Source organism: Cyprinodon tularosa, unplaced genomic scaffold (genome assembly GCF_016077235.1).
Source record: "Cyprinodon tularosa strain WSP-4 unplaced genomic scaffold, ASM1607723v1 ctg71, whole genome shotgun sequence".
Taxonomy (NCBI): Eukaryota; Metazoa; Chordata; class Actinopteri; order Cyprinodontiformes; family Cyprinodontidae; genus Cyprinodon; species Cyprinodon tularosa.
In genome coordinates, this window is record NW_024039463.1 from 3805858 (window position 1) to 3832118 (window position 26261).

At 39.3% G+C, this 26261-nt stretch overlaps 1 protein-coding gene across 2 annotated transcripts in view; it reads left to right on the plus strand.

Annotated features, from left to right (window-relative positions):
* roraa (RAR-related orphan receptor A, paralog a) overlaps nt 1-24184 on the plus strand; it is a 274495-nt gene extending 250311 nt beyond the window's left edge. For both annotated transcript variants that reach the window (XM_038268872.1, XM_038268874.1), the window contains 9 exons: nt 8416-8501; nt 10187-10328; nt 15585-15980; nt 16655-16776; nt 16868-17000; nt 18570-18677; nt 19627-19737; nt 20562-20674; nt 21010-24184. In XM_038268872.1, coding sequence (XP_038124800.1) covers nt 8416-8501; nt 10187-10328; nt 15585-15980; nt 16655-16776; nt 16868-17000; nt 18570-18677; nt 19627-19737; nt 20562-20674; nt 21010-21174 — 1376 coding nt within the window. In that variant the 3' untranslated portion in view covers nt 21175-24184. The remainder of the gene's footprint in view (nt 1-8415; nt 8502-10186; nt 10329-15584; nt 15981-16654; nt 16777-16867; nt 17001-18569; nt 18678-19626; nt 19738-20561; nt 20675-21009) is intronic.
* The last annotated feature ends 2077 nt before the right edge of the window (nt 24185-26261 follow it).

Sequence of the window (26261 nt, forward strand, 5' to 3'; positions counted from 1 at the left end):
TTTAACCGTCTCCCTTTTGGTTCAAGTGGCCAAGTTAAAAAATAAAAAATAATAAAAAAGCAACATTGCACAATCTTTACCTGACTCTTAGAATTCAACCAGCAGTGCCTGCAGCAGTCAATCAGTCGGCCCTGTGCGATTTCAGCTTCAGTGGTTTTGAGTTTTGGTGCATCTCAAAGAAGTAGACAAAGAATAGTCCACCTTCATGCATTGAATGCATGAAGGAAAATATATGAAATAATCTAATAATGTTAAAGTATAAGAATACCATTAGCGATAACATCTTAGTAGCATAATAAAAAAGTGAGCACCTGCTAGAAAGACACTTGCCCTTTGGGTCCAATCAGCCGGACAAAACTTCACTTATTGCTGCAGAAGAGGTGGTGGGAAGGATGTAAACTGGGGAATATAAAGAATGATGGGGAGAGGATTCCAGCTCAGGTGGGGAAATCAGGGGAAGGGAAATGAGCACCGCACACATGCTCCCCTTCATGGAGCTTGTCTGCTCACTATACTCAGGCTTTTGTCGTTTCCCCCAGAGTGCAGCACAGAAAACTCCCAGCCAGAAAGCTCGTCAATCTTTGCCATAACAACACAAATTGGTTCCCAAATTGCTGTCATGCAGTAGGAGGAGGAGACACGTAGGGAGATGTCTTGTGCTTGCAAGTTAAGGAATACATGTTGGCCCTCTCATACTCGATTTCTTAAAGGGTGTCAGAATCCTCCTCAATAAAACAGTCAAGTAAATACAGGAGACATAAAGAGAAAAGCACTGCTCTGTTGTACAGGCATCTGGAATCGGGCAGTGTTGAAATATTAATAGGCCTCACACACAAACAAACACAGAGATGCACGCATGAGTTCATCCCAAAAGCAGCCCAGGGCAATGGTCCAGACCTGAGCTCCAGCAAAGTCGCAGCACTGCTATGAAAGAAATAATGGAGGGGGTAGCTTTAAAAGCCCATTTTCTGAAAACTGTAGCTGGTCTCTGGTGAAAAAGGATCACGGCTTAGACAGCTGAATGATTTGAAGGGGAATTAGCCAGACTCAGCTTGGAGACATCAAAATGTGTCAATTATGTCTTTGCTTTCTCTAATCCCCTTTGAGTGTTTTTTGTGATGACTTCAGGATAGCTGTTAAAAGCTGCGATACAGAGGTTTTGCTCTGCGAGTAAATTCCATCACCGCCCTGTGAGCTCCCTTTGCTCTCACTAACCAGTTGGTGCCATTAGACCAGATATGAGCTAAACTACCAGTACCCCCCTCCCTCCTAAAAATAGAATAACTAAATAGATTTGTACAGGATACATTTGTCGCCAAAACTGTTTTGCAGGTGACATTCAAATAACCTTTTCAATAAAAGAAAGTATTGTGCGGTGCGTCTTCATATGACAGCAGAGCCCGTGCAGATAAGAGAGAAAAGATCTGATTTCCTCTCTTGTTAGGCTGTCGCCTCTCTACAGCTCGATCTGACTCTTATGGGTATCAGTTTAAAGGAGGCTTTATTAACCGACAGCTGATCTAAGCTGTCAAGTAGAAGGTTTGGGCTAAAAACCATAAATAGATGCACATAATGATGGAGGAGCATTACAAAAAATTCTCTCTTGTTGTTGACCATTATTACAAGGCTATATTTGTTAAAGAAAATGTTCCTGCAATGGAAGCCTTGTGGTGCTTTTAAGCTATTTTAGCGCAGCAGATCTATAATCACAGCTTGTCCAATGATTGAACAATTGTTAATCTGCTCATAATGCCATGCCCTGTCCACCTTACATAATATCTGACATGAGTGGACTGGTTTGCGTCATTCTGTCATTGACAGCTGTCAGTGCAACGCAGCCAAAACACACACACACACACACAGAGCAATGTGCTTTCTCCAACTGTTTTGCATGGTTTATTTCCCAATGATATATGTAAATGTACCAGTGGGAAGAATCTGCTGTGTATAAACATCAGCACTCGAAGCCTTGGATTCAGACTTCATTTGTGTTGCACATCTACTGTGAATCACAAGGCCATGAGAAACTGATTTAATGGTCCAATCGAGTAATGGGTTAAGCTTTCGGCATTATGACGGTGGCCTGGGCATGGGCCTGTAATGGGGGGGATAATCTTAATCCGCAAGCGCTGTCAGTTTTCCAGTGGTTCAGTGGGAACTGCATGGAGATTTTGTCTACAGATGTTGTTATGTTTTTTAGCAACCTACAATACCGATAGTTTTACCTTTTATCAGCAGAGCTGAATATATTACACAAAATATACTTGTGCAATAATGTATCCAGCTCACAAAGAAAAGATAACGTCTTAATATATTGTTGAATATTCTAATCCATCTACTGTTATATTTTTGCATTTCCGATTTTAAGGTAGTCTTTTGCCTAAAAACATTAAAAATGCTATCTTTTGTGGTTTTTACAGACAAAAAAGGTTTAATTTATCTCTATTTGTGTTCTACATTAGGCTGCACAATATCAAAAGCTGAAGTAAATGTCATACTATTCCTGAATTACATGGTTATATGATGATCCAACATTTTCACCGTTTTTAAAGGAGGTTTAGCATTTCACCCTCGGAAAATACCCGATACAATGTGGTTATTGATTGGTCGCTAGAGATCAGATATGTGGCAATATGGGGGGTTTCCATATCCCAATGAAGGAGAATTATAGGTTACTTGCGTAACCCCGGTTCTCAGTGTAGCATGAGGTAGATTTCTCACCAGACAACCCTTCTTGCTGGGGTGAAACGAGAAGAGGTGCTTATCTGAAATGACCCTCTGTGGTGGCGCAAGCTACTTATAGGATAGGTGATGCAGGCGTCACTATTAACAGCCAATCAGGAATGGCGTAATGAGATAAATGCTTCTGAAGAATACGCCAATGGGCGTTGGATAGAATTTTACTAAATACCAGTCCTTTGTGATTTTGATTTGTACAGATGCTTTATGTGTGTTTGTTGATTTATGCATGGTTTTCATTTCTAATTTAAAAGAAATTTGATTTAGTCATTTTATTTTAACGGCAATCCTCAAGTTAAACTTTGTAATTCTTTATATTTCTATGAGTTCTAAAATGCAACAGGGTGTAATAGGTTTAACCATACTGGACGCGGTTCCGGATAAAGCGGGAGCCGACGAGTATGAGTATGAGTACGAACCATATTGGAGACTTCCAAACATGGAAGTACTTAGTTATTTTTTAAACTCAGCTTTGTCTAAATCCTTTCCAAAGAACAGCTTGATTTGTGCTCTTTCTAAATGAACATTGGTTAAGGATTATTTTTCTATCATTTTAACATAAAAATAACCTGATTGAGCCATGTTTTCAAACCACATCACTTTGCATGTTTAGAATCCTTAACATCAATACAAACATTTAAAATCCAGGATGTCCCATGAGACATTTAGGGTAAAAGTACAAATGAAATTTACTTTGTTCAGATTTTCTACTATCAAATTAAAGCTTCTCTCTCATAGTCAGAATAAGTTTCAGCCATGTCTTGATGTGTATTTAAAAATGTGTATTCCTTTAAAAAAAATCTACTCAGACTTAGGCTGAGTAGGCTCTTCAAAATGCTTATGTTTATTTTTTTCTTTGCTCAATACCTGCATCCATACTGAATATTTCAATCTGTTTGTACATTTTGTGGTATTCTGATCGAAAAAAGATAAAAGTTATTTTTTTATTTTATTTTGACATATCAGACTGACATGTGGCAGAGTTACTGTGTACTTGTTTGACTCTTTTCTGCTGTACAGTTCACACATTGGCTCAGTCTAAAGGCTGTGAAGAAGACAGTGAAGGGCACTGGGTGAACATGCGTTGGCCTCACTGCCCCTTTTGTACATGTGCACTGAGTGACACGTCATCCCCTCAGAGGGCCAGCTAATGTTGTGAGTCAGTGTCCTTGAGCCGCTCAGCCACTGACAAAGAACAAGCCTTAACATTCTGCATGACCATCTCCTCTCTCTGCTCAGCTCCTTATTCTCAACACCCATGCTTTGCTGCCAGGATGCCTGGGTTAGGTTGCTTCCATGGCCCTCGTGGCCATGGCTAGACCGTGATTGTGCTGCGGTTGTGATTCAACACAATCTTGACATCTCAGCAGGTGTCTTTGAAGTGGCCTGCATGCAGAGAGGGCACTTTTCGGTGTGAGTGGTAGTGCTGCTGGGATGAGCAGCAGCATGGCCGCCTGTGTTACTGCGCTTGGCTTTGATGTTGTAAACAGAGCGGGCAAGGCTGGCTGGCAGGGAAGGCGACAGGCAGGGAGGCAGGTGCGGTGAATGGGATCAGCGGCACTGTAGCGGTCAAGTTCAAGTGAGCCAGCAGCTGGTTGATTCATGCCAGGAGACCATTAGCTCCCTAGTTTGTCAATAGATATGGACTGCCATATGTATCTCCATGTAGCTCTTTCTGTTAATAATTATTGTATAAATGTTCAGCTCTTAACTAAAGAAAACAGTAAATTTACACTAATCGTTTTTATATTAGACTATAAGTTGTCCATCAGCTTGTCCATTTTACTGATGAGTGCACCTAGCATCCCTAGGCTTGTGTGGCAGCAGCAGATGAAAGAGCATAAGCTGGTAAGACTGGATGCACTTGGGCCCGTCCTGCAGGAGATAGGGCTTTAGTAAACTATGCTCATGTGGATGAATAATCTGCCCAGCCTGGCACCCCTGTGTCTAAAATCTCTCTGCCTTCACCTGATGTGGCACAGCCTCTGTCAGGCCTGAGCGAGCGCCCAGCCTGCTCCGCTTCTTCGGGAGAGATGAAGGCATCTCACAGTTCTGCTGTGGGGGTAGGGTGGGGGGAATCAGGCAGCAGCCTAAGCCTGAAGCTATCAGAGACTGGAGCTCATAGCCAAAAGCATGTGGGTTGTGGACGGGGTGGGTGGAAGCTCGGCTTAACTCGGTATGACAGACAAAGAAGCAGCCCTGCACTGCCACCACATGGCTGGGAACTGTCACTGCAGCCTAGAGAGCTACATAACCACAGCTAGCCATAATTACAGCACGCTTCAGTTGTTGTGAGTGCATGTCAGAACAAATTATGTAAGTAATGAGGCTGAAAATGCTAAAGGAGTTGAAACACACTGCACTGCTAATGCTCATGCGGTGAGAACACAAAAACAAACAATAGAGTGCACTCATACAGAGATAGACCTAAATGAAATAACAAGCAACTGTGCACAGTAAGGAAAAGATTAATTATAAATTAACCCTCTCAGTAAGGTTGTCAGGGCCCGCCTCCTGCCTGGGTTCTGCTCTAATCCGGGCCGTTTAGGTGCAGTGCCCTCTATTGTATCGGAGAACCACAAAGCGCAGGAGGTGTTGTCTGGTAGAGAATTAATTGTGCATGTTCCACCTCTCCCTTTTGTTCCTTTTCCCTAAAATCTAGGCTAATTCCAAGTAAACATGTCTGGTCTCGTTGACTCCTGCAGTGCAAGAAGAGATCCCCTGAATGAACAGAGTGTGGTTCCCCGGTTAGTGGATTAGAGGCTCTGTGTTAAGGGCCTCTCCGGGGCACGCCTCAGGGACGAGGACATTATCCACATGACACAATGCAGGCTCCCAGGCAGCTGATTAAATGGGCAGGGATATCTGGATTGAACTCCTACAAAAGTACTTTTGATGTGATCAAACTAGAATAAAAGGGGGACTTGTTAAGGTGTGCGGGAGATATTTTAAGTCTTTTTGTCTTTAGATAGAACCTTAGGCTTTATAGCAGACAGTTGGGGCTGGTTAAAGGGAATAGGCTGATGTAATACCCTGAAAATCTGCAACCTATTTTCAAGAATTATATTATCTGTCAACCCCTATTTGGGGAAATGGTTATGTTCCTTGTGTCAATGATGTAACTGAATGTCAGTGTCCATCGTATTTGGGTAAAATAACCAATGCTGCTTCCTTCAAGGTTTTAAAGTACAGTAAAAAGACATACAGTCCACTCAAAGGTTTTTCAGAATAAAAAGCAGCATACTGCTGTACATGAACTTTTTTTTAAGATTCTTGCTACACCTTAAAAAAAGAAGAGGAAAAATGTGTCTTAAGAAGAAATTTAAAATGTTTATGTTGAAAAAGTGTTAAACAGATCTGGGCCAGCTGCTAAAAAGCTTAAACATTGATTTATTCAATAGAACATCCAAGAGAAACTAGTTGATATACTACCTATGGTGCGAAGATTGATTGAGTAAAAAACCTAAGTCTAAAAATGCAATAAAATGTGTTTACACCACTGGTGAGGATGTGTAAGGAGTTTCAGGATAAATTCCTCTTTTAATGCAGTAGCATATCCTCTTATTGAAATATTTAGATATACACATTTCAATTTCAGTACATCTGCTGTGAGGAAAATAATCCTTCCTTATCTTTTTAAAAGTAAAACTGAATTGAAAGTTGAGACCAGTTGCACAATTTTAGGAGCATGTCAGAGTTGTAGCACACAGAGAGTGAGTGCTCCTCATTGCACATGTTCTCTTGATCCTCTCCTTAAGAGTCACTGTCCTGATAATTTTTAATGTGTATCAGGACCATGATTTAACACATCTAATTCCAATGGCGGAATAACCTTGTTTTGTGGAGATGAGCCTTGTAGCATATCTGCTACTTTATCCTTGTATCTTTTTTCTTTTTGTTAACATAATTAACTATCTTCAGATTTAAAACATATTTTTCTACTTCTTATACTAAAATGTTTAATGGTAGGGAAGAAATATATATATATTTTTTTACCTAGCAGGTCTCCCTAATAACCAGCTAGCATGTAGATTAAACCTAATGTTCGTAAACACGGACATACACTGTGTAATATTTTCAATCATTGCACGCAGCTACAGCTCACTCTGTGTGACGAAACCGCCGGGTTTAAAAGTTCACAGCTCATGATGCATGTTCTCACATTGTGTTGCCCGACGCTCTAATGCGATCTTACGACGGCCGACTGAATTTCAGACATGTTTGATTTTCTCCCGACCTTACGAATCCTGATCGGGAGGTGGTCATGAGAGGCTAATCGCCCCTCGTTATCCCCTGTTTACTACACAACAGGCAATGAGGCTGCAACTCTGCCCGATCGAAAAAATTCTTGCACGACTCGAGAATCGGCCCGAAAAGGGCAAAAAAAATCACACAGTGTATGCCTGACTTAATGGGGACTTTATCCCTTTATGCTGGAGTTCTCACTGTGTCGAGGTACAGCAAACATGGGCCCTCATCCAGCCTGGCGGTCAGTGACTGAAACAAAATGGGTTTGTATTGTCTCATATTTATATCTCACTGAAACATCAAACTCGATATTACTTAGATATTCTTTAAAACATTGAAGTAAGTGTACATTTAAATGTTTTGTCAAAATTTTCGGTGATCTTTACATCTTTATTTAAGCTGCCAATAAACGTGGAGATGCTCTAAAGTGCAAGAGCACATCTTGTCCTGATTGGTAACCAGCTTCATTCATGAAAAGCAAATAAAGCATCAATTCATAAGAAAGCTTTCTATATGATCTTTCCTTTATTCAGATCCAATAGCTGGCACTGAGCTTGAGTGATGAAAGAGTAAAAAAAAACTATGTCTAAAGGTGGCTATGAGATAGAGATCTCTGAGGGTGTTGGAGGGGCTGGGAGGTGCAGTTTGGCATCAGTGGCTGCAGCCGTGATGAAGCTGAGAGCAGTGGGCCGAGCTGGGAGTTCTGGGTGTCTGATCTCTGTGCTTGCCGCTGTGCTCCAGGTTCGCTCTCAAAAAGAGGGCCGACGATGGATGAGGGCCATCCTCTTTGGGCTTTTGCTGTCAACATCATAACGCCACAGACAAACTTAAACTGCAGCTTTTTTTTTCCTTCTTCAGTGGCTCGCACACACAAATACACAGTCGGTGCTCCATCCAGCACAGCGGGCGTGTTATGATTCTTTGTGGTTCTAGTGGATTTGCTCCTGGGGGGGTTTATAGTTTTGAAATTTAAGAAGCTGCATGAAGTCAGGTTTTCCACCAGGGAATAGACCTCCTCATGTGGCTAAATAAGCTTTTGTCACTGGGTAAGGTTTATATATGCACTGTGGTGGGATATTAGAGTTTGTGGGCAGCTGGGTCTTTTCGTAACGCAAGTTGTGTTTTTCGCTTCAAATTGATGCCATGTTTGCACCAGCTTTTTTTGAGCATCTTAAAATTGGATCCTTTTCTTCAAAAAAAGGAAGAAAATCACAGACACATAAGCACAGCTCTAAATATTCAGCTAAATACTATGTGCAAGACAGGATTCAAAAGCCAGTGGATGAGATGTTTTTAGAAGCACAGTGCTCTTTCATGTTCCAACATGGATCCATGGTGAGAGGGTTGTACAAAGGCTTGTGACAGCAAAATGTTGATTTATTTTCCTCTTATTTATTTATTTCTTTCATTTTCTTTTCTTCTCCGCAGCTCAAATCGAAATAATTCCCTGCAAGATCTGTGGAGACAAATCATCAGGCATCCATTACGGTGTGATAACATGTGAAGGCTGTAAGGTAAGCATCATAAGAAGCGAACCTGTTAGTTTGAAGGGTTGTAAGCAAGTGAAAAAAGGAGGGAAAAGACATGGAGGGAAACACCAAGGAGGTAAAGAAAGATGCTTATTTGGGAGTAAAAAATACATCTGAAAATGTTACTGAAGTTTTACAGGGATTTGGGAAGAAGTGTGGTATGTAAACACGGAGAGCATGATCATTAAAGTGGTCAAGCACCACTGAGGGCATCATAGAAAACTACAATTAACAAGAGATAGTCCTTCCTTTGCCTTTTCCCTCCTAGGGACATACATTTAGTTTTTTTTGCTGTTTTCCTTTCTCAAGTTTATTTTTATTTTATTTTTTCTGCTTCTGCTGCTCGTCTTGAAATAGGATGATCAAAAGAAGAGCGCTTTGAATTATAGCAGATTGTTGGCTGTTTGCTACAGCACATTTCTCCCCATTGAAGCCACCTTTTGTACCGTTTCAAATACACCAGCCATTCACGGGAAAAGGGAGGTTTGTGAAGAGCGTATTCCTGTCCCCCCTCATGCTCGTCAAGCATCATTAGCATTCCTCAACCAGCCTCTACCTTTTGCTTTTCGCTCCTATATGTGTGAAGTGTGAAGGTGTGTGTGGCCATGTTTCTGTTACCTTGTGAGGACAGTGTAAGAACAATTTCCCAGAAAGATCCTGCATTTTGAGGTTGACTAGTTGACTGTCCCTCATGTGGAAAAGATCTCTTCCTGGGCTGGAGTTTAAGTTTAGGACTAAGGAGTGAATTGGGTTTAGGTAAGGCATGTGTTGGTAGTTAGGGTTAGGGTAAGCTTCTGGGTTATGCCATAAAAATGAGAGAAACTAAATAGAAAGTCCCACTAAGGAAAGAAAAAAAGCTGAAAGAAGCTCTTCTTCTAAGCACTCCTCTCTCTCCCTCTCTCCTACACACACAGATCCTGGAAAAGATGCAATGCTAAAGAATAAACTGCTGAAATCTATCCTTAATGATTGCTAATTAGTCCAAAGACAGAAAGGCCTTTAATGGTACGTGCTAGTATTAAAGTTTGGACCATAAATCATTGCATTATTAAGGAGTGCTGCTTGTCACTGGCAGTTTTACTCTGTTTCCATAATGGCTTCCATTATAAAGCAACTTGGCAGCTGTCAGCTGTTTTCTTGTAATTAAACAGCCAATGAGCAGCTAATTAAGACATATGTGTGTGGAGCAGTAGAGTGGGGCATGTTAATGATGTGCTGGAATCAATTCATTAAGTCAAAGGATGAGAAATCCAGTTGGTGTGCGTTTGCAATCCTTTAGCCCCGCACATGCCTGTGCTGCATTAATCAACACTAATAACGCCACTGAAGAGAAATACCAGCCGCTGTTATCATGCGCTACCAAAACATTCCGCCCTCGTGTTGTACACACTGGTGGATATACAGTGCTCTTTAAATGCCAGCAAAGAAGTCAAGAAAATACCACCACAGTAGTTTTTTGTTGCATTTCCATTTACAAGCAGTAAAATGAAAATATCACCGCCGGGAGTACAATACATCCCTGCCAGGCTGCAATAAATCTTGTCAGCGCAAGAGTACAATGAAGACATAAAAATTATCTTCCCTCTGAGGTGCTAGAATGTGTTTTTGCAGCCGCCAAGGCCCGTTCAGCAAACCTAAGACGTATTTTCCGTGCCCCTCTCCCTGTGCAGGGCTTCTTCAGGAGGAGTCAGCAAAGCAATGCAGCGTACTCCTGCCCTCGTCAGAAAAACTGCTTGATCGACCGCACCAGCCGCAACCGCTGCCAGCACTGCAGGCTGCAGAAGTGCTTGGCAGTGGGAATGTCACGAGATGGTAAGTTGTTTTGTACCCGAGTGGATCATCAGGTGGGTGGAGACATATGGGGGGTGGTGATGGGGAGCCCACTTTGCTTCTCCCTATCCTCTGGGTATGAAGGTGAAGAACAAAATTTGGTCTTCTCGCGGGGAGATGTTTTGGTTGAGGAGAGTTTAAAGCAAGTAATTTTAATTAGTGATATAAGTGACCACATTTATTTGCTTTTAGATCTTGATATAATTGCTGACAGATTGAACCCCAGATAAATGTGTTAAAAATACTTCCAGATAATTTGTCTGCATGGAGTCCGCACGTCTTGGAAGCACAAAATGACGTAATTTGATTGCACAGAACTTGTGGACGCATCAAGCATAAACAAATTTTTGCTCACCCCTCAAGGCCAAAGGTTCTGCATGTGTTGACGTGTACCTGCTGTAACCCAGCTTACTCAAATGGCTTACATAGCTCCAAACATTGCATGTGAACATGCTAATGACCCATTCGTTAGATTTTTGCGCTTAGCCAGAGAAAAATTACTTAAACAAACAGGAAGCTGGATTAACTTCAGAAACCTCTGCTATAGATTGTCAAGAATACATTTTTATCCTCTCTTCTATTCCTGAGAATGCTTATGTTTTAAAGGTATAATGAAGAATGTTCTTTTTCCAGGTGGATCATTTAAATAATTGATCCTCCTAATTGTCAATCAATCTTGTGATATGTTTACGTAAGGCTGTCCTACATGCTTATCCCCAGGTACCTATCTTTTCCTGCGAATACGCAAACACACATACAAGCATATCATGATTTTTTAATGTACCAGTAGTCTTATTTGCAGGGAAACTTTTTATGTATAAATATTGGTGAGATGAGATCTATCCAAGCGATCGTCTTATTGAATCCCCGCACCTCCTTGAGGAGAAATGGGCTTGTGCATTCTCTCGCACAAGTTTAATAGGTGTTCCCTCTCGGATGCTGGTACAGGGTTATGCATGTGCATGTGCAATTTAAAATTCACAAAATCCTCCACTATACCTTTAAATGCTGTCCAAAGATCAAAGATGAGCCATCATTACTTTTCTGACAAAAATCACCAGATTTTCGTTGGAAATCTTCTGTTTTTTTTTTTTTGAGAAAAAAATATCTTGTTAACTTGGACTCCAGTAAGACAGAAGAACATAATCTCTATCTTACATAGTTAAAATAAAGGTTGATTAAAAAAAGGGTCAATACTGTTGCCATCTGAGCAAAAGGAGAATCTTCCAGGATTATTTTTCACATGCCGTCCAATTTTGTTGGTCAGAGATGAATTTTTTCCCACATGTCTCTCTTATATCCTTTTGGCATTGAATTGGTTTCTAAGTAGCTAAAATGAAACTTTGTGACCTTAAGAGGCCCCCCTCTGCTGCAGATCTATAACACAGGGCTGCTTTGCGTGCCTTACTATCTTCCTTGTGGTCAGTTCTAGTTGCCTGAAGGTTTTTAATTGTACTCCTGAATATAGTTATGGTCGAGTTTGGCTAAGAAACCATGTCTTAACTTATGGTGATTATTACACATTTGCCTTACTTGAATGGTGTTTTCCTGAGTCTGACATATGAATCTCTGTGAAAGCTCATATTATAACATAAGGTACACAAGAAGTAATCTATTACTTCTCATCATCCTAGAATAAGCAACATATGATTAGCAAAAATACTGCAGTAGTATCATTAAGCAGGCTGAGAATATATGCATGAGTAGTTATTTATAGTTTTTTTCCAATGTGAGAATCCAATTCTGCCAAAAAAGAAGACTTTTTTTACTTTAAAGGTATTTGCAGTGGCAGTTCTACACCATATTTAGTAGAGGGGCCAGGGTGGAGCCAGCAGGATTTAATGGGGCCCAGAGAAGCATAAAGCAAAAATCAGGGAAATAATTAAGATTTTAAATATATTAAGAGAAGCACAGAACCAAAGAGTTACTTGGGGTCTAAACTGAATGAAGTGAAAAACCCATCTCATTTAGTTTCATTAAAATTTTCTTCCAGTTGAAAATTTGTTAATTTTGGCTTAATGTTAATTTTACTTTACATAAAATTAGAAAATCCCATACAATTGCGTGAGAAAGTAACTGAAATAATTAGTTCCTAAATAAATATTTACTAACAGATTACAAAAAACCCAAAAAACTATTGTTTGTAATATTAGGTCAGTGTTCATTCGTTATTTACGAGTACTGAATATTTGTGACTTATTTTAGATATTATTTAGTTTTGATCAAATTAGAATTTTAAAATAAGTGAATTCAATTAATTTAGCAGTAAAAAATGTGTGGTTTTTAAAATTTGGTTCATAACATTTCGCTATTGAAACCGTGATTGTATACAATACGGCTGAAGCTATCACCATAACTTTAGAATCATAATGAAAACAGAATTGTAAAGAAAAAATGAAATGGTCCAAGGGAGCTATCACTCCATATGTGTGTTCATATCAGCGTTGGTATTTCTTTTTTGTATTTAGTCTTCAGTAAGGGGCCATTAACAGGGGCCAGGACCAGTTCTAGAAGGCACTGGCCCCTGCCTAGAACCATTCATGGTTTTGACACATCTATCTACCAAGAATATTAACAACTGAGGCAAGGTGGACATGCTTTGTAAACATTATCAAGCAATACCATAAGCCCTCCAACTGTTCATAGAGAAGTCACTGATTTGGGGAAAAAACAGATATTGTGTGTTATGTGCCAGTGGTGGAAGAAACTCTGCGGTGATAGAAACCAGTTTTCATTTAACAGAACATGTTTAGAGAGTATTGGGATTGCTGCTGCAGCAAAGATGCTATGATAGAAACCCCTCAGTGGCTGTGTCCTCTTTGTGAGGCAGGTCCAGACTAGACTGAGCTGAGGAGGTTCTGCCTGAACAAAGCAGATCTTTTTCATTACAGCATGGTTTCACAGATTTAAAGTGAAAATCTTAACATACATTCACATTCACAGAGCCTTCTACATCCCTATGCATGTACAGTCCTGAATATAAATGAACACAGGATTTAGAGTGCATGGCTAAGTGATGCACAGTTCATTACTCATACAGACATGCTTATACAGGGATGTATATATAGGTTTTTGACTGGAAGAAGGTGACTCTTACCTTCACTGAACATTTCAAAGCCTCTATGCTTTTACTCTCCTCCAAGTCCCTCTGCATGCATTTTATTTGCATAGATGCACACACACTCATTGAGGACACACATGCACACCGTGACCTCCTGACTTACTGTCGCTCTCCACAAACATCAGCCAAGAAGTCTCCTTTGCAAAAGAATTAAGTGTCTAAAGCCGACAACTTTTCTCATGTTGGACTGTCTGACCAGCTTTTTTACCTCTCCTTTTATTTTTGCACTATCATGATAGTCAGTAATTTTTCTTTTTTGTGTGTCCTGGAACTATTTACTGTAGATTTAATCCATGTTTTTTTACCATTTTGTTGCACATTAGCTATGAGATTCTTACTTCTAGTGTAGTTTGACACTGTTGGCTTAGTTGTTGTGGTGTGGGCCAGTATGACAATTCTTAAGATAAAACATTTAAGAAAACTATTGACTTCATTGTATCACATATTGACTCAAAAGCTTTCAACAAAATTTAAAAAATGGATCTTTTAAAGCATCTGTTATGCCTGTTGTTGCAAACATAATAGAGTAATGATTAAAACTAGGGATGCCGATATCCGATATGCCGATATTTTAAAACCCATGTAGCCAATAATCGATACCGATACCAATGTTAAAGCTGGACAAAAATAAGTAGTCATTGAAAATAGCAGTTTTGTTATCCATTTCTGACACTTTGAAAAATAATATACTCAAATATATTTTCATATGCTGATATCAAATAGATTTTTAAAAACGCGGTATCGATCTATTTTACTTTCAAAATCTCGTGATATTTCATCGTTCTGTTAAAAACTCTCATGATATGTTGCAAATTCTTGTGAGATTTTGTTAGTAAAATAGATCGATACCGCGTCAATATATCAACATATAAAAATATGGCAAAATTTCGTGAATTTTCGGGGGATTTCGTAGCATAACGATGACATATAGCAATATTTCATTAGTAAAAGAGATTGATATGGTGTTTTTAAATGGCAATATATCAGCATATGAAGATATTGAGATATTTTAATATATCAATATTTTTTCCCTCATCTTTAGAAGTTTTTAAGTCTGTAAAAAAGAAGTTTTTGAGGAAGAACAAGAAGTAGTATTTTTTTTTTTTTTTTTTAGACTTTAGAAACTCAGAAGCTGATCAAATATCGGGTTAAATATCGGTGGGGTGGCCGATGTCCCATATTCAGTTTTAAGGCCGATACAGGCCGATACCGATAGGGGGCCGATTATATCGTGCATCCCTAATTAAAACATGTAGAAGAGTATATTCTGTAAAAAATAATTTGGTTTAGGTAAATAAATATAAAATAAACCCCCACTCAAACTTCTAAAATCTTTGGTACTTTGTTGCTATAAATGTATTATACCATTTTTAATTTTTTTATTTGTATATCTAAACATGTCTAACCATGACAGGCTCTTTCTGTTTGTCAGTAATAAAGTATTTACAGTGATTAGATAGATAATTACTAAATAGATCAAACATTGAGAAGTTGGGTATGTTTTTATTAACATTTTATTAAGATTTTTGTTGGGTCAAAAGTGTAGTGAATCTTTAGGTTGAATTTCATATTTTACGGTAGTTTCACAATATTTTCAGCGACTTAAATGGAGATTTTTGTGGGATTTGACACGAAAAATGTTGTCAATAAAGACTGACAAGCCTTTTCCTAGCTAATACCGATTTCATTGTGTGATAACTATAAAAATAGGTTATTATATAGTTGTTCTAGATCCAACACAAAATTATGGAAGGATATCATGACTTATTCAATAAACAAAATGTCAATTTCAATGAAATTGGTTGACTAATAACCAAAAGCCACAAGATCTCATGCCTTTTAATGGAAAGAATAAAAAAGTAAAAAGTTCTGGACCATTAATTAGCACATATTTAGAATTTCTAAATTCAATGACCAAAAGAAATATTTGTAAAATAATATATGCTGAGAATTAAGGAATTAACCTGTTATTTTCCTGTTACTAAAAGGTAAATATAAAAAGGTATTTGCTTTAATTTATACTGAAACTTGTTTATAGGTGTGATTAACTGTAGTTTGGTATCTAGTTTCTCTTTTACTTGTTTTCTCACTCTTGTTTCATCCTTTTTTTGCATCAGCGGTGAAGTTTGGCCGAATGTCAAAGAAGCAGCGAGACAGCCTGTATGCTGAGGTCCAGAAGCACCGGCTGCAGCAGCAGCAGCGAGACCACCAACAGCAGCCTGGAGAGGCAGAGCCACTCACACCTAGCTATGGTCTCTCAGCCAACGGCCTAACGGAGCTACACGACGACCTCAGCGGCTACATGGACGGCCACACTCCTGATGGCAGCAAGCCCGACTCTGCGGTCAGCAGCTTCTACCTGGACATCCAGCCATCCCCTGACCAATCAGGCTTAGACATCAACGGTATAAAGCCAGAGCCCATCTGCGACTTTGCCCCCGGCTCTGGCTTCTTTCCCTACTGCTCCTTCACCAATGGCGAGACGTCTCCCACCGTTTCTATGGCTGAACTAGGTAAGGAGCAGGGAAAGGGAAGGAGAGGTTAAAGGAGAGACAGTAAAACAAAGGAGGGGGGTAGAACAACTCAACCGTGGGGCAAACGACACAAAGGTTGCTTAAAATAGCAGGAGGTTGGAGACTCATCTCCAACACTCATTAAAAGAGCCTCTTTTTTTTGTAATTAGTTTCCATTAATTAGGGCCAATCGGGATCCAGCAGGGCAGGCGTCTGGGGAAATCATTTTTTTTAGGCTCCCTTGTGCCGAGGAACTCCTTTTTAACAGATGTGTTTTCAAAACCATTTAAATTCCTATACTCAATATTTCTCTGAGAGAAAACGTGACCTTTGTTTCCGTGAGTAACATGGCACCCCACCCCCTTCCCTTTCCATGTATTTGTGTCATAACTAGATTGGCTTCGCCTAAACCTTAAGCTATGAGCTTCCTGCAGGCAGAATAAGGAAATGTCAACAAGCTTTCTCCCAAAAAAAGCACTCATGTATTCCCCCCCACCCCCAAACACACACAAACACACTCTTTGCTCCTTCATGAAAACTCTGTAAATAAATCTTCTTTTCCTGTGGCATATTTCATCAGTGAGGTCTTCACTTTTACATACCTCTGTTTTGTAACACTTGGATCTCAGCTGAAATTTTGCAGGTTCCTCATGATGTTGGTTATTGTGTTTCAGAGCACCTGGCCCAGAACATCTCAAAGTCACACATGGAGACATGTCAGTACCTGAGAGAGGAGCTGCAGCAGATGACCTGGCAGGCTTTCCTTCAGGAGGAGGTGGAGAGCTACCAGAGCAAGGTAAGACGGCTGGCCTGGCGTCGCAACTGCAGTTATCAAAATTATTGTTTTAAAGCAGATAACCCATTCTCTCTCATATCTTGTTCCTCAGCCCCGGGAAGTCATGTGGCAGCTGTGTGCTATCAAAATAACGGAGGCCATTCAGTATGTGGTGGAGTTTGCCAAGCGCATCGACGGCTTTATGGAGCTGTGTCAGAACGATCAGATAGTGCTGCTGAAAGCAGGTATGACAGCCTGTCAACATGGCTCGCTGCCGTCGAGCTCACCTCGGCTCACCTCCGCCGGCCCCACTCCAGCGTTGTCAGGGGGGGGTGTAGCTGACCTGACTGCACAAAGCTCCTCTCCTTCACACGTCCAGACAGTGTCACAGGCAGCAGACCCCACCACACCCCACTCTGCCTCTTTCTGTTTTCCTCTGTTCATTGCATACATAGCAGAGGCACACACTGTATTAGATAAGTCATCCTTCTCAGACTTCTGATAATATGTCATGCTAGCTGAATTTTTTTTCCAGTTTTTCCCATAAATTGAGGATGTGTCTTTGAACTGCTCTGATAATGTAGCCTGTATTCATGCAGATACACTATGCAATCAACCCTTATTGGATTCTCTGGTAACAACGTGGGAAAAAGCCTTGGAATAAATTCTTCTTAATCTCCTTTTGCCAATAGGACTGTACTGCTCTAACTTTTTCACAAAGCTGAAGCCAAGAGAGAAATCATTGACCGTTTATCTTTAAAAAGTCTCTCTATGCGACCACAGTCCGAACGTATGCTCTTTTCTTTTAGCCCACCCAAAGGATTTAGTTCTCTTAACTGAAATAGTTATTGTTTCTGGTGAAGTATTTCTGCATCTATTTGGACATATTTTTTAGATCCGTATCCTGGTAAAAGACTAGTTACATCCCATTTTCAGTTTACATACCCCCGGTTATACAGGAAGTATCTTAGTATTATAATATTACTAACACACTGTTTCTGATATTTATAGATAAAGCAGCCCACAGTATTATAGATCCTTTACCATACCCAAAACTAGCTTTGTTCCCTGGTTTCATTCCAAATTCACCAGGGGCATTATTGGTCTTTGTCTTGGTCATTGCTATAGATGTAGATGTTGTAGATGTGGGGAAGTTTAGGAAAGTAGATATTTCTGTGTCACTATTTGATTGAGGAATTGTTTTATGAAGATAAAAACAAATTTGTCTCCTTTCCAATTTTATAAGTTGGCTAATTGGCTTTATAATATATCTATATATATATATCTGTATATCTATATCTATATAGATATAGATATATAATTTTGGATTTTCTCTCTGTAGAAATGTACTCAAAGGATTTATTTTTCTAAATTATTCAGTGTGGTTACGAAGGCTGAAGTAAACTATGAGTTAATCCCAAGGTTTTTTTTTTTAAAACACCCTTTTTCAGCTGTGTCAATAAGAGGAACCGTTATCTATGTACCTTTTTCTTCTTATTCATTCCCATCAAGGGTTACATTATTGTCACATCTAATAAATAGCTTTCCAGCTAAAAAGAGAGTCTAAATGAACAAGTAACGTAGCTACCTATTTTTGTGAAGCGCTGCTCTGTAGAAGAATAGCCTTCTATCGATGATGTTTTCATCTGTGGAGGCAGTTTTTATTCTCCTCTGCCAGCAGGCATATTTCAAAGCGGTTGTTTTCTCATATTTCAGAAGATTAACACAAAGCATAATCGTGTGTTTTGCACCTCTGACTGATGTTGCAGCGAAAAAAGAAAATCTTCAGCACCTTGTTCCTGTCTGTCTTGCAGGCTCTCTGGAAGTTGTGTTTGTCAGAATGTGCCGTGCCTTTGACTCGCAAAACAACACCGTCTATTTCGATGGAAAATATGCCGGACCTGATGTGTTCAAGTCATTAGGTAAGTGGAGTGGGTGTGCAGGCAGGCAGGCAGGCAGACGTGGGTGCCTGCTTTTGTGTTAGTGAGCTGCTGTGTTTGTGTATCTAGAGTGTTTCTTTACAGTGTCTTCCTCCTCTCCTTGGTGTAGCAGCCAAAATTAGAGTCTGCTGTTGTTGTGGGCTCAACACTGAAGGCCTGGAAGAAACCACTGAGCTCCTCATCCCTTCCTCACCTGGCATTTCTGTCTCTTCAGCGGTTATTTATGGTAGAACAGAGCTGTTACCGAGACGCCGCTGCATATGGCTCCTGTAACTGCGGAATAAATAAAGCCAGACAGAGCATCTTTGGGGAGACTGCTATCAAAACTATCATTGATAGTCTGATATGAAACATCTCAGGCAAAAAGAAAACAAAAACAAATGGCAGTCATGTTTGACTGTCATATTTTATTGTGATTTCCCTGCATAGTTATCTTTTTGACGGTGAGAATGTTAATGCAATCCGTAGTGATTTTGAAGATACGCCTTCCTGTTTCTTTCAGTTTTTTTTTTTTTCAAGCACCCCTGCTTATGTATTAGTGAACGTCCCTCTAACTGATAGCAGGGGACGGCGGCAGAGGGAGGGAGAATGATGAGCTTTCCGAGCAGCGGTGTCATGTGCCTGTCTCTGTATGTCCCCAATAATTGATTTAACTAAAAGCCTCAATAGTGACCTCATTTTAGCTTGCATAACGCCGCCCAACTGCCAAAAGTGACTCGTCTGGGAGGCAAAACTCAGTAAAAGCATTGCCTGTTCTGCTTAAGACGCTCCCATGTGCTGTCAGCACGCTGCTCTTTTTTATCCCTCCCCCTTCCTCTCCCCTCCTTGTGTGCCTCTCTCCCAATAAAGATCAAGCGTGAATGTTGTTCTTTGGTCTTCCCTATCCTAAGCCCTCTCTCTCTCTTTCTCTCCATGTCCTTTGCTGTGGCAGGCTGTGACGACTTGATCAGCTCCGTCTTCGAGTTTGGGAAAAACTTGTGTTCTATGCACCTGTCTGAGGATGAGATCGCCCTGTTCTCTGCCTTTGTGTTGATGTCTGCTGGTAGGTGTCAGTCACAGCAACAATGTGGGGGAGAGGGGTGGGAGCAGCCACGATCACCATAACAATATACTCTGCCTTGCAAAAGTAGTCATACCCTTTAAACTGTATGCATTCAGTCACATTCAAATATACATTGTATTGGCATTGTATGTAATAGAGCAAAAAAAAAACTGCAATTAATTGTAAGCCAGAAAAATTATTACATGTGGTTTTCAAAAATCAAATGGGAATAAAAATCTTAAAAGTGTTGCATGTATATATATTATTTCTTACCCAAGCTTCTGAATTAAATCCAGAGCAATCAGCTGCCTTTAGAAGTCACCAAATTAGTTGATATAATTTGATATCTGTATGGTACAGCTGCACCTATCAAACAAATCAATATAAACTGACAGGCCAGGTAGGAAGCATACAAAATAAATATGCAGTGACAGAGACAGTGTAAAGCCAGTGTCCCCAGAATATGCTGCTTACTGGGGTCTACTCTTAGGTAATTAGTAGGCTTAGGGTAAGGGTCTGCGTTAGGCCAAGCTTTGTGAGACATATCCAAAAGCACTTCAGCTGCAGTGGCAGTGAAATGTGTTTTCAGACAGTAATAATCCAAGATGGATTAATTCAAATGCATGCCACCATTTTCAAAATCTTAATTGCTAAAAAAATAAAAATGCTTTGTGTTGACCTATAAAGTATCCTATTGAATTCCTATTGGGATTTGAGAATGTAACTTGACAAATCAGGTGTATGGGGTACTTTTTCCAAAACTATTTGTACTAATTTTGTATGAACTTTAGCCATTTATAAAGCAGTGAAATGTTTCCTTTCAGACCGATCCTGGCTGCAGGAGAAGGTGAAAGTTGAGAAACTCCAGCAGAAGATCCAACTGGCCCTTCAGCATGTTCTGCAGAAGAACCACAGAGAGGATGGTATTCTCACAAAGGTACGTTGTAAGGCATCTTGCCCTGCATCTCTGAGCTAAGCTTGATCTATTCTTCACTAGTTAAATAAAAAGCACAATTGAGTGTCCAAACCTATAGTCTCCAAACTGAGTACAATTCATTTTTATTACTCAAAATGTGGAAATGTATTAATTGTATTTCCTCTCTAATATGAAGTGTTTCAATGTCTCGTGATTTTAAAGTCTGTTTGGGCCACTAAGGACTGTAGGGAGGGCTTTTTTTTTTCTTCACTACAATTGCTCCTTGTCCTTGCCTCGTAGTAAATCTAAACAGCCTACTCCCCCTCCTCTCTCTCTCTCTCTCTCTCTCCCCACAGTTGATATGCAAAGTGTCGACACTGCGAGCGCTGTGCAGTAGGCATACAGAGAAGCTCACGGCTTTCAAAGCAATATACCCAGACATTGTGCGTGCCCACTTCCCCCCCTTATATAAGGAGCTGTTCGGATCAGACTTTGAGCAGTCCATGCCCGTCGATGGGTAACAGGCTCCGCCCCCCCAGGTGCTGGTGCGCCCACTGTTTGGGGGGAAGGGAGATGTTGGCCATGGAGGAGGAATCTGAGACACTTTACTGGTGCCCTGCACAAGACCGGAGCGGACAGATGGCACGCTGTTCAACTTTTTCCCCCCCCTTTTTTCCCCTTTTAATTTTTGTTTTTGCAGTGGAGGGGCGGGTGCATTGGCTAGCTAATTGTCAAGGTTTACTTTGTGTAATTTAGGTTTCGCAAGAAGATGCAACTGAACTCCAGCGAGACATGAAGAGGAGATGGGAACAAATAATTTCTGTTTGGCTGAACTTGGCCCTTTAATGCACTTTTTTAAAGGAAAACAAAACAGTTTCACCTGTGTTGTTTGCTTTTATTATGATGCAGGAGTATAACGACACTTAAAAGATGACCTCAGCAGTATTATCACCCAGGTTTGCACTCCTTAAATGATTTTTTTTAGTGTTTTCACAATTAAACCTTTCATCTTTATAATACCTGACTCCCCGACCGAATTTAAGTCTCCTACAAAATGTGCACACTTTGGTCAAGTTCAGCCGTTTTACCTGTTCTCTTTTTTTTTTTGGTTTGTTTTTGTTTTGGAAGCAGCGCTCGAAATGAAAACTCACAGCAACTCTCTTGGAGGTTCCGTCGGCATGGTGATGCAATCGGCGCCTCTTTAAGGACAATCGTTTAAAATGGAACAAAAAAAAAAAGGAAGACTAGAATTCTGGTAATTCTTATAAAACACAATGATTTTAGCTGTCAAGGACTCCATCCACCATTGTTGCATAGTGAAAATCATGTAAGGCCATCTGCTATTAATCCTTCTCTGGAAAGATGCCCTGAAGAAGCCCAGGGTACCAACGCAATGAAAAGGCTCCATTCCACCTGTTTTATAATGTACTACAGGGTATATGGTCATAAGTACTTACTATACAGAAAAAAATAATGTTTATAGAATCTATTTTAAATAACATGTATGATATTCGTAGTTAGACCATTCTTAATTGTTGAATTGATAAGGCACTTTTATTTACACCTTTGTTTAATTTAAGACTTGTATATTTACCTAGTGATGTGTTGCATGTGCGCAAGAAGTACAAGCTGAATCATAGTCACAGAGGTTACTCTTGGGAGCTATGGGTGTTATTGGTCTGGAAGTGTTCTGAGGCTGGTGGGGGGGGATCAGGGGGTTCTGTTAGGATGACCCATGCTGCTGCTGGACGCACATGAATGAGGCACGGATTAGGAGGCAAACTAAAGACGCTCTATCTTTTTTTCTGAAACGGCTACAACAGTGCTGCATATTTTCAGTAGGAAGGTGCACAGAAATTAAGATTCTGATTACCCCTAATAATGTGTCTAAAACCTGAATAATAAAAAAAAAACCTTGAGGCAGAGACGTTTGCAATTTACAAAATTATATACATTTATATGTTTTTATTTGAATTCCAGTTTGACAGAATTCGGATAGCAGAATAAAAACACAAAAAATACTTTGATTTTTTTTGCCATGTGATTCAACATGAAGAAAAACACATTTAGATTGCAATCCTACTGTTCCACCTAGTGGAAGTTTGAAATAAGACAAGCGAGTATTGCAGAGGTGACATTACTACTGTACCCTTAAAAGCATGCCTATTGCAGGCTGCTAAAAATGAATACACCTTGAACTTATTATATATGTAGCATTTTATCAAGTAACAACCTTTTGGTATAATCCTGTATTTTATTGGGATTTTATGTAATATGCAAGCACAAATAGCATTTAATGGTGGAAGGAAAGGAAACTAATGCATGTTTTTCCTTTGTTTTTGTTTTATTTATTTATTTTTGCACAAAATGCCAAAAAGTGTGGTACCCAAGACTTTAATAGCATTTGGAAGTATTTTGAAATACTATCCTTCTTTGCAAGCTCAGGCACCATTAAAATGGGCCAAGTTTTGCCACAGATTTTTAATTGGATTAATTTAGACCTGTACTTTAAATAGGCCTTTTTACCAATTGAAATATGCTCATTATAAACGTTTAAATTAAAAGCAGGGTCCTGCTTAAAGGGGGGTATTGTTCTGCTGGAAGGTCAGAAGCTTTTACTAACATGTCTCATTTGTCTTTAGATGAGGATTTTATTTTTCACAAAGCTAGACTTCCAAAGTAAAAACTTTATTATGTGGAATTTATATAGAAAGATTTTTGAAGGAAATTGGTTGCAATGGATTTAATTTCAGTGTACTAGAGCTATGAAATCAGGTGCTAAAGCAGGCCACACTGTTCAGATTTTTCTTTCTAAACAAAGCTTAAAGGCTTATTCTTTCCCTGCATCATTATTTAATAACTGATCTCCCAGATAAAATCCCAACAAAACAGGTTGGAGGTCTTGGTTCTAACTTGAAAAATTAAAAGTTAGAGAGGTATGAAAACTTTTTTTTTACGGCACTATAAAGGTATATTTGAAACGGCATTGATTTTTTTCCCCCCTTTTTAATATGAGTGTATTTTTGCCTTCTTACCATAGCCTCGGCGTGGCAGCAGCTTAAAAGGACACAGACGATAAACAGTGAAGGGAAAGTGAATATTCAAAGCCTTGTCTGGTAGTAAAGCTTCTATTTTTGTAAATTGTTTTGGTTTAACAAACCCACGAAAGAGGATGAGGAAGAGGAAAAAAGATGTCAGGTAGCACTTAACTGTATCCCTGCAATAATTAAGACTAGCTGTTGTTTATATGATTAGGAGGGGGAAGTTTAAAAAAAAAAAACAGAAAATGGCAGGACAAGTGCTATTTTCAGAACGCTTTGTTGTTGTGCTTCTGTTTTTGTCAAGTGTGTCTTTCTTGTCAGTGTGGCGGTAAACGTGGTAAAAGAAAAAAAAATTGTAGAAAAAAAAAAACCCTGGATGTGCCAAACTGTAGTCGTCGCTTCCGCTTTCCAGTCTACTTGGTTAAAACGTAGAATGGATTCTGAAGACATTCCAGCAATCTCAGTAGCAGCTTCTTGAGTAACTTTAAAAGAAAAAAAAGAAATGAAAAAATATCCCTTTAGGAAACCCAGCAAAGCGTGTTAATACATTTGTCACCAACTGTTAAGCAGAATCAAGTTTTGTTTGTTCATTTCTTTCTGTTTGCACACTATCGTTCCTTTGCTGTGCAATTTGCACAAGACGTTAATGCCTTGTGCTGTCACCCCTCAGGGAAGAATTTTTTTTTTTTTTTTTTTTATCTTTCCATTTGATAGGACATTTGTTTGTATTCATCATGTTTCATTTAGTTTGTTTCAGGGATGTTTCCATGGGAAGCTGTTGAAATTAGGTTTGAAAATGTTATCACTGAGTTCACATTTCCGACGTGCAGTTTAAAACAGATGTTTATTGACGCTTTGTTAAGAAAAGACTTCTTCTCATTGTCTGACTTTAAATTAGACTAAATCCTTCCTATTTACTTAAAGGCCAGAATAATGAGAGATGCATCCTGTGGTCTTTTTTTTTTTTTTAGTTCAGATGTTTGATCTGGATGACTATTGTTGCACTTGGAAGGAAAAACATAGGTGATTTGAAGCCTCAGAATGCCATCCCAGCTGTAAAGTATGGTAGTGACGGCATCATGTTGTGGGGTCGCTGCTGCAAGAGGGAATATTATCAGCTTGTATTGTTAAGAAAATAAGGTTATGTGGAAATAGTGAAGCAGCACCTCAAGAAAACAGCCAATTATGTTAAAACTTTGGCACAAATGTGTCTTCCACATGGACAATGTTATTAACCATAGCACCAAATTAATTACAAAGTGGGTTAAAGAAAAGAAGGTCAATTTTTTTTCTTTCTTTTTTTTTTCTTTTTCTATTCCAAAGCCCTGATTTCATTTGTGGGGAAAGCTAAAAAGTTCTAAATGAGCAAAGCTGTCTACAGGGTTACTGCTGATCTTTCTGGAGGAGCAGGCCAACATTCCAGCAGATAATGATTGATTGATTGATTAATTGATTGATTGATTGATTGATTGATTGATTGATTGATTGATTGATTGATTGATCTCACAGTGGAGAAATTTACTCGTTACATCAGCTCAAATAGTCAAAGGAGAAGAATGTGCCAAAGGAAGAAAAAGGTGCATGGGATATTTATATACTGTATATACAGTGATGGCAAGAAACGTGTAGAACAGGGGTCACCAACTTTTTTAAGGCTGAGGGCTACTTTATGGGTACTGAGTCATAGGACGGGCTACCAATACTGACCTATGAACTAGAGGAGTCGGCGTTCACCTGAACTTCATAGATAATAAACATATTTCTATTGTTTCTTTTAATTTTTTATTTGCTTTTAAATATTCTCATTATGAAATCCATATAAATCCTCAAATGTTCTAATTTATTGATATGATAAAATGCTTCATAAATGCTTCAAAATAAGAGCTTCAGTAAAAAATAATATTTCAGATTTAGTCCACTGGTGAATTGTTCTGTTTTCAAAAGATGCTGAGGGCATCCCATGTTGTCCTTGAGGGCCCCTTGGTGCCCACGGGCACCACGTTGGTGACCCCTGGTGTAGAACATCCAAATATCTTTGACCTAAGTTGTGCAGTTTATAACAAAGCTACCAAGTGAAATCTATGTAAATGTCACTTTGAAAACATTTTTTTCAACTTTTATTTACTTCTCTCATTATTCTGACATTAAGGAGAAAGGAATAATTTGGTAAACTGTGTCTGAGCTACAACAGGAGATGTCTATTCTGATTCCCTGTCAGACTCTGGGAGCGAAACAGGTCGCGTGACTTTTTACAGATTGTCTGTAAAGATTTGTTTTAAACTGTATTAGGTTTTTAGCCAACAAATCAAAACCATAAACGCATCAATTTTACAACCTGCTGTTTTTCAGCACAAAGCATTTTCCTATTAGTAAATAAGAAAGAAGTATTTGTTTTTTATTACAGATGGTGTCATCAGGGTCTTTGCAAATGATTACCCTCTTTGTTTGAAAAACCAAAATATTCTTATGCAATACTGAATTGGTTGTGTTTGGGCTGTAGTAGATCTGCTGTAGCTGTTCTATTGGTCCACATCTCTTTGTATATTATGCACAAGCCCTCTATACGA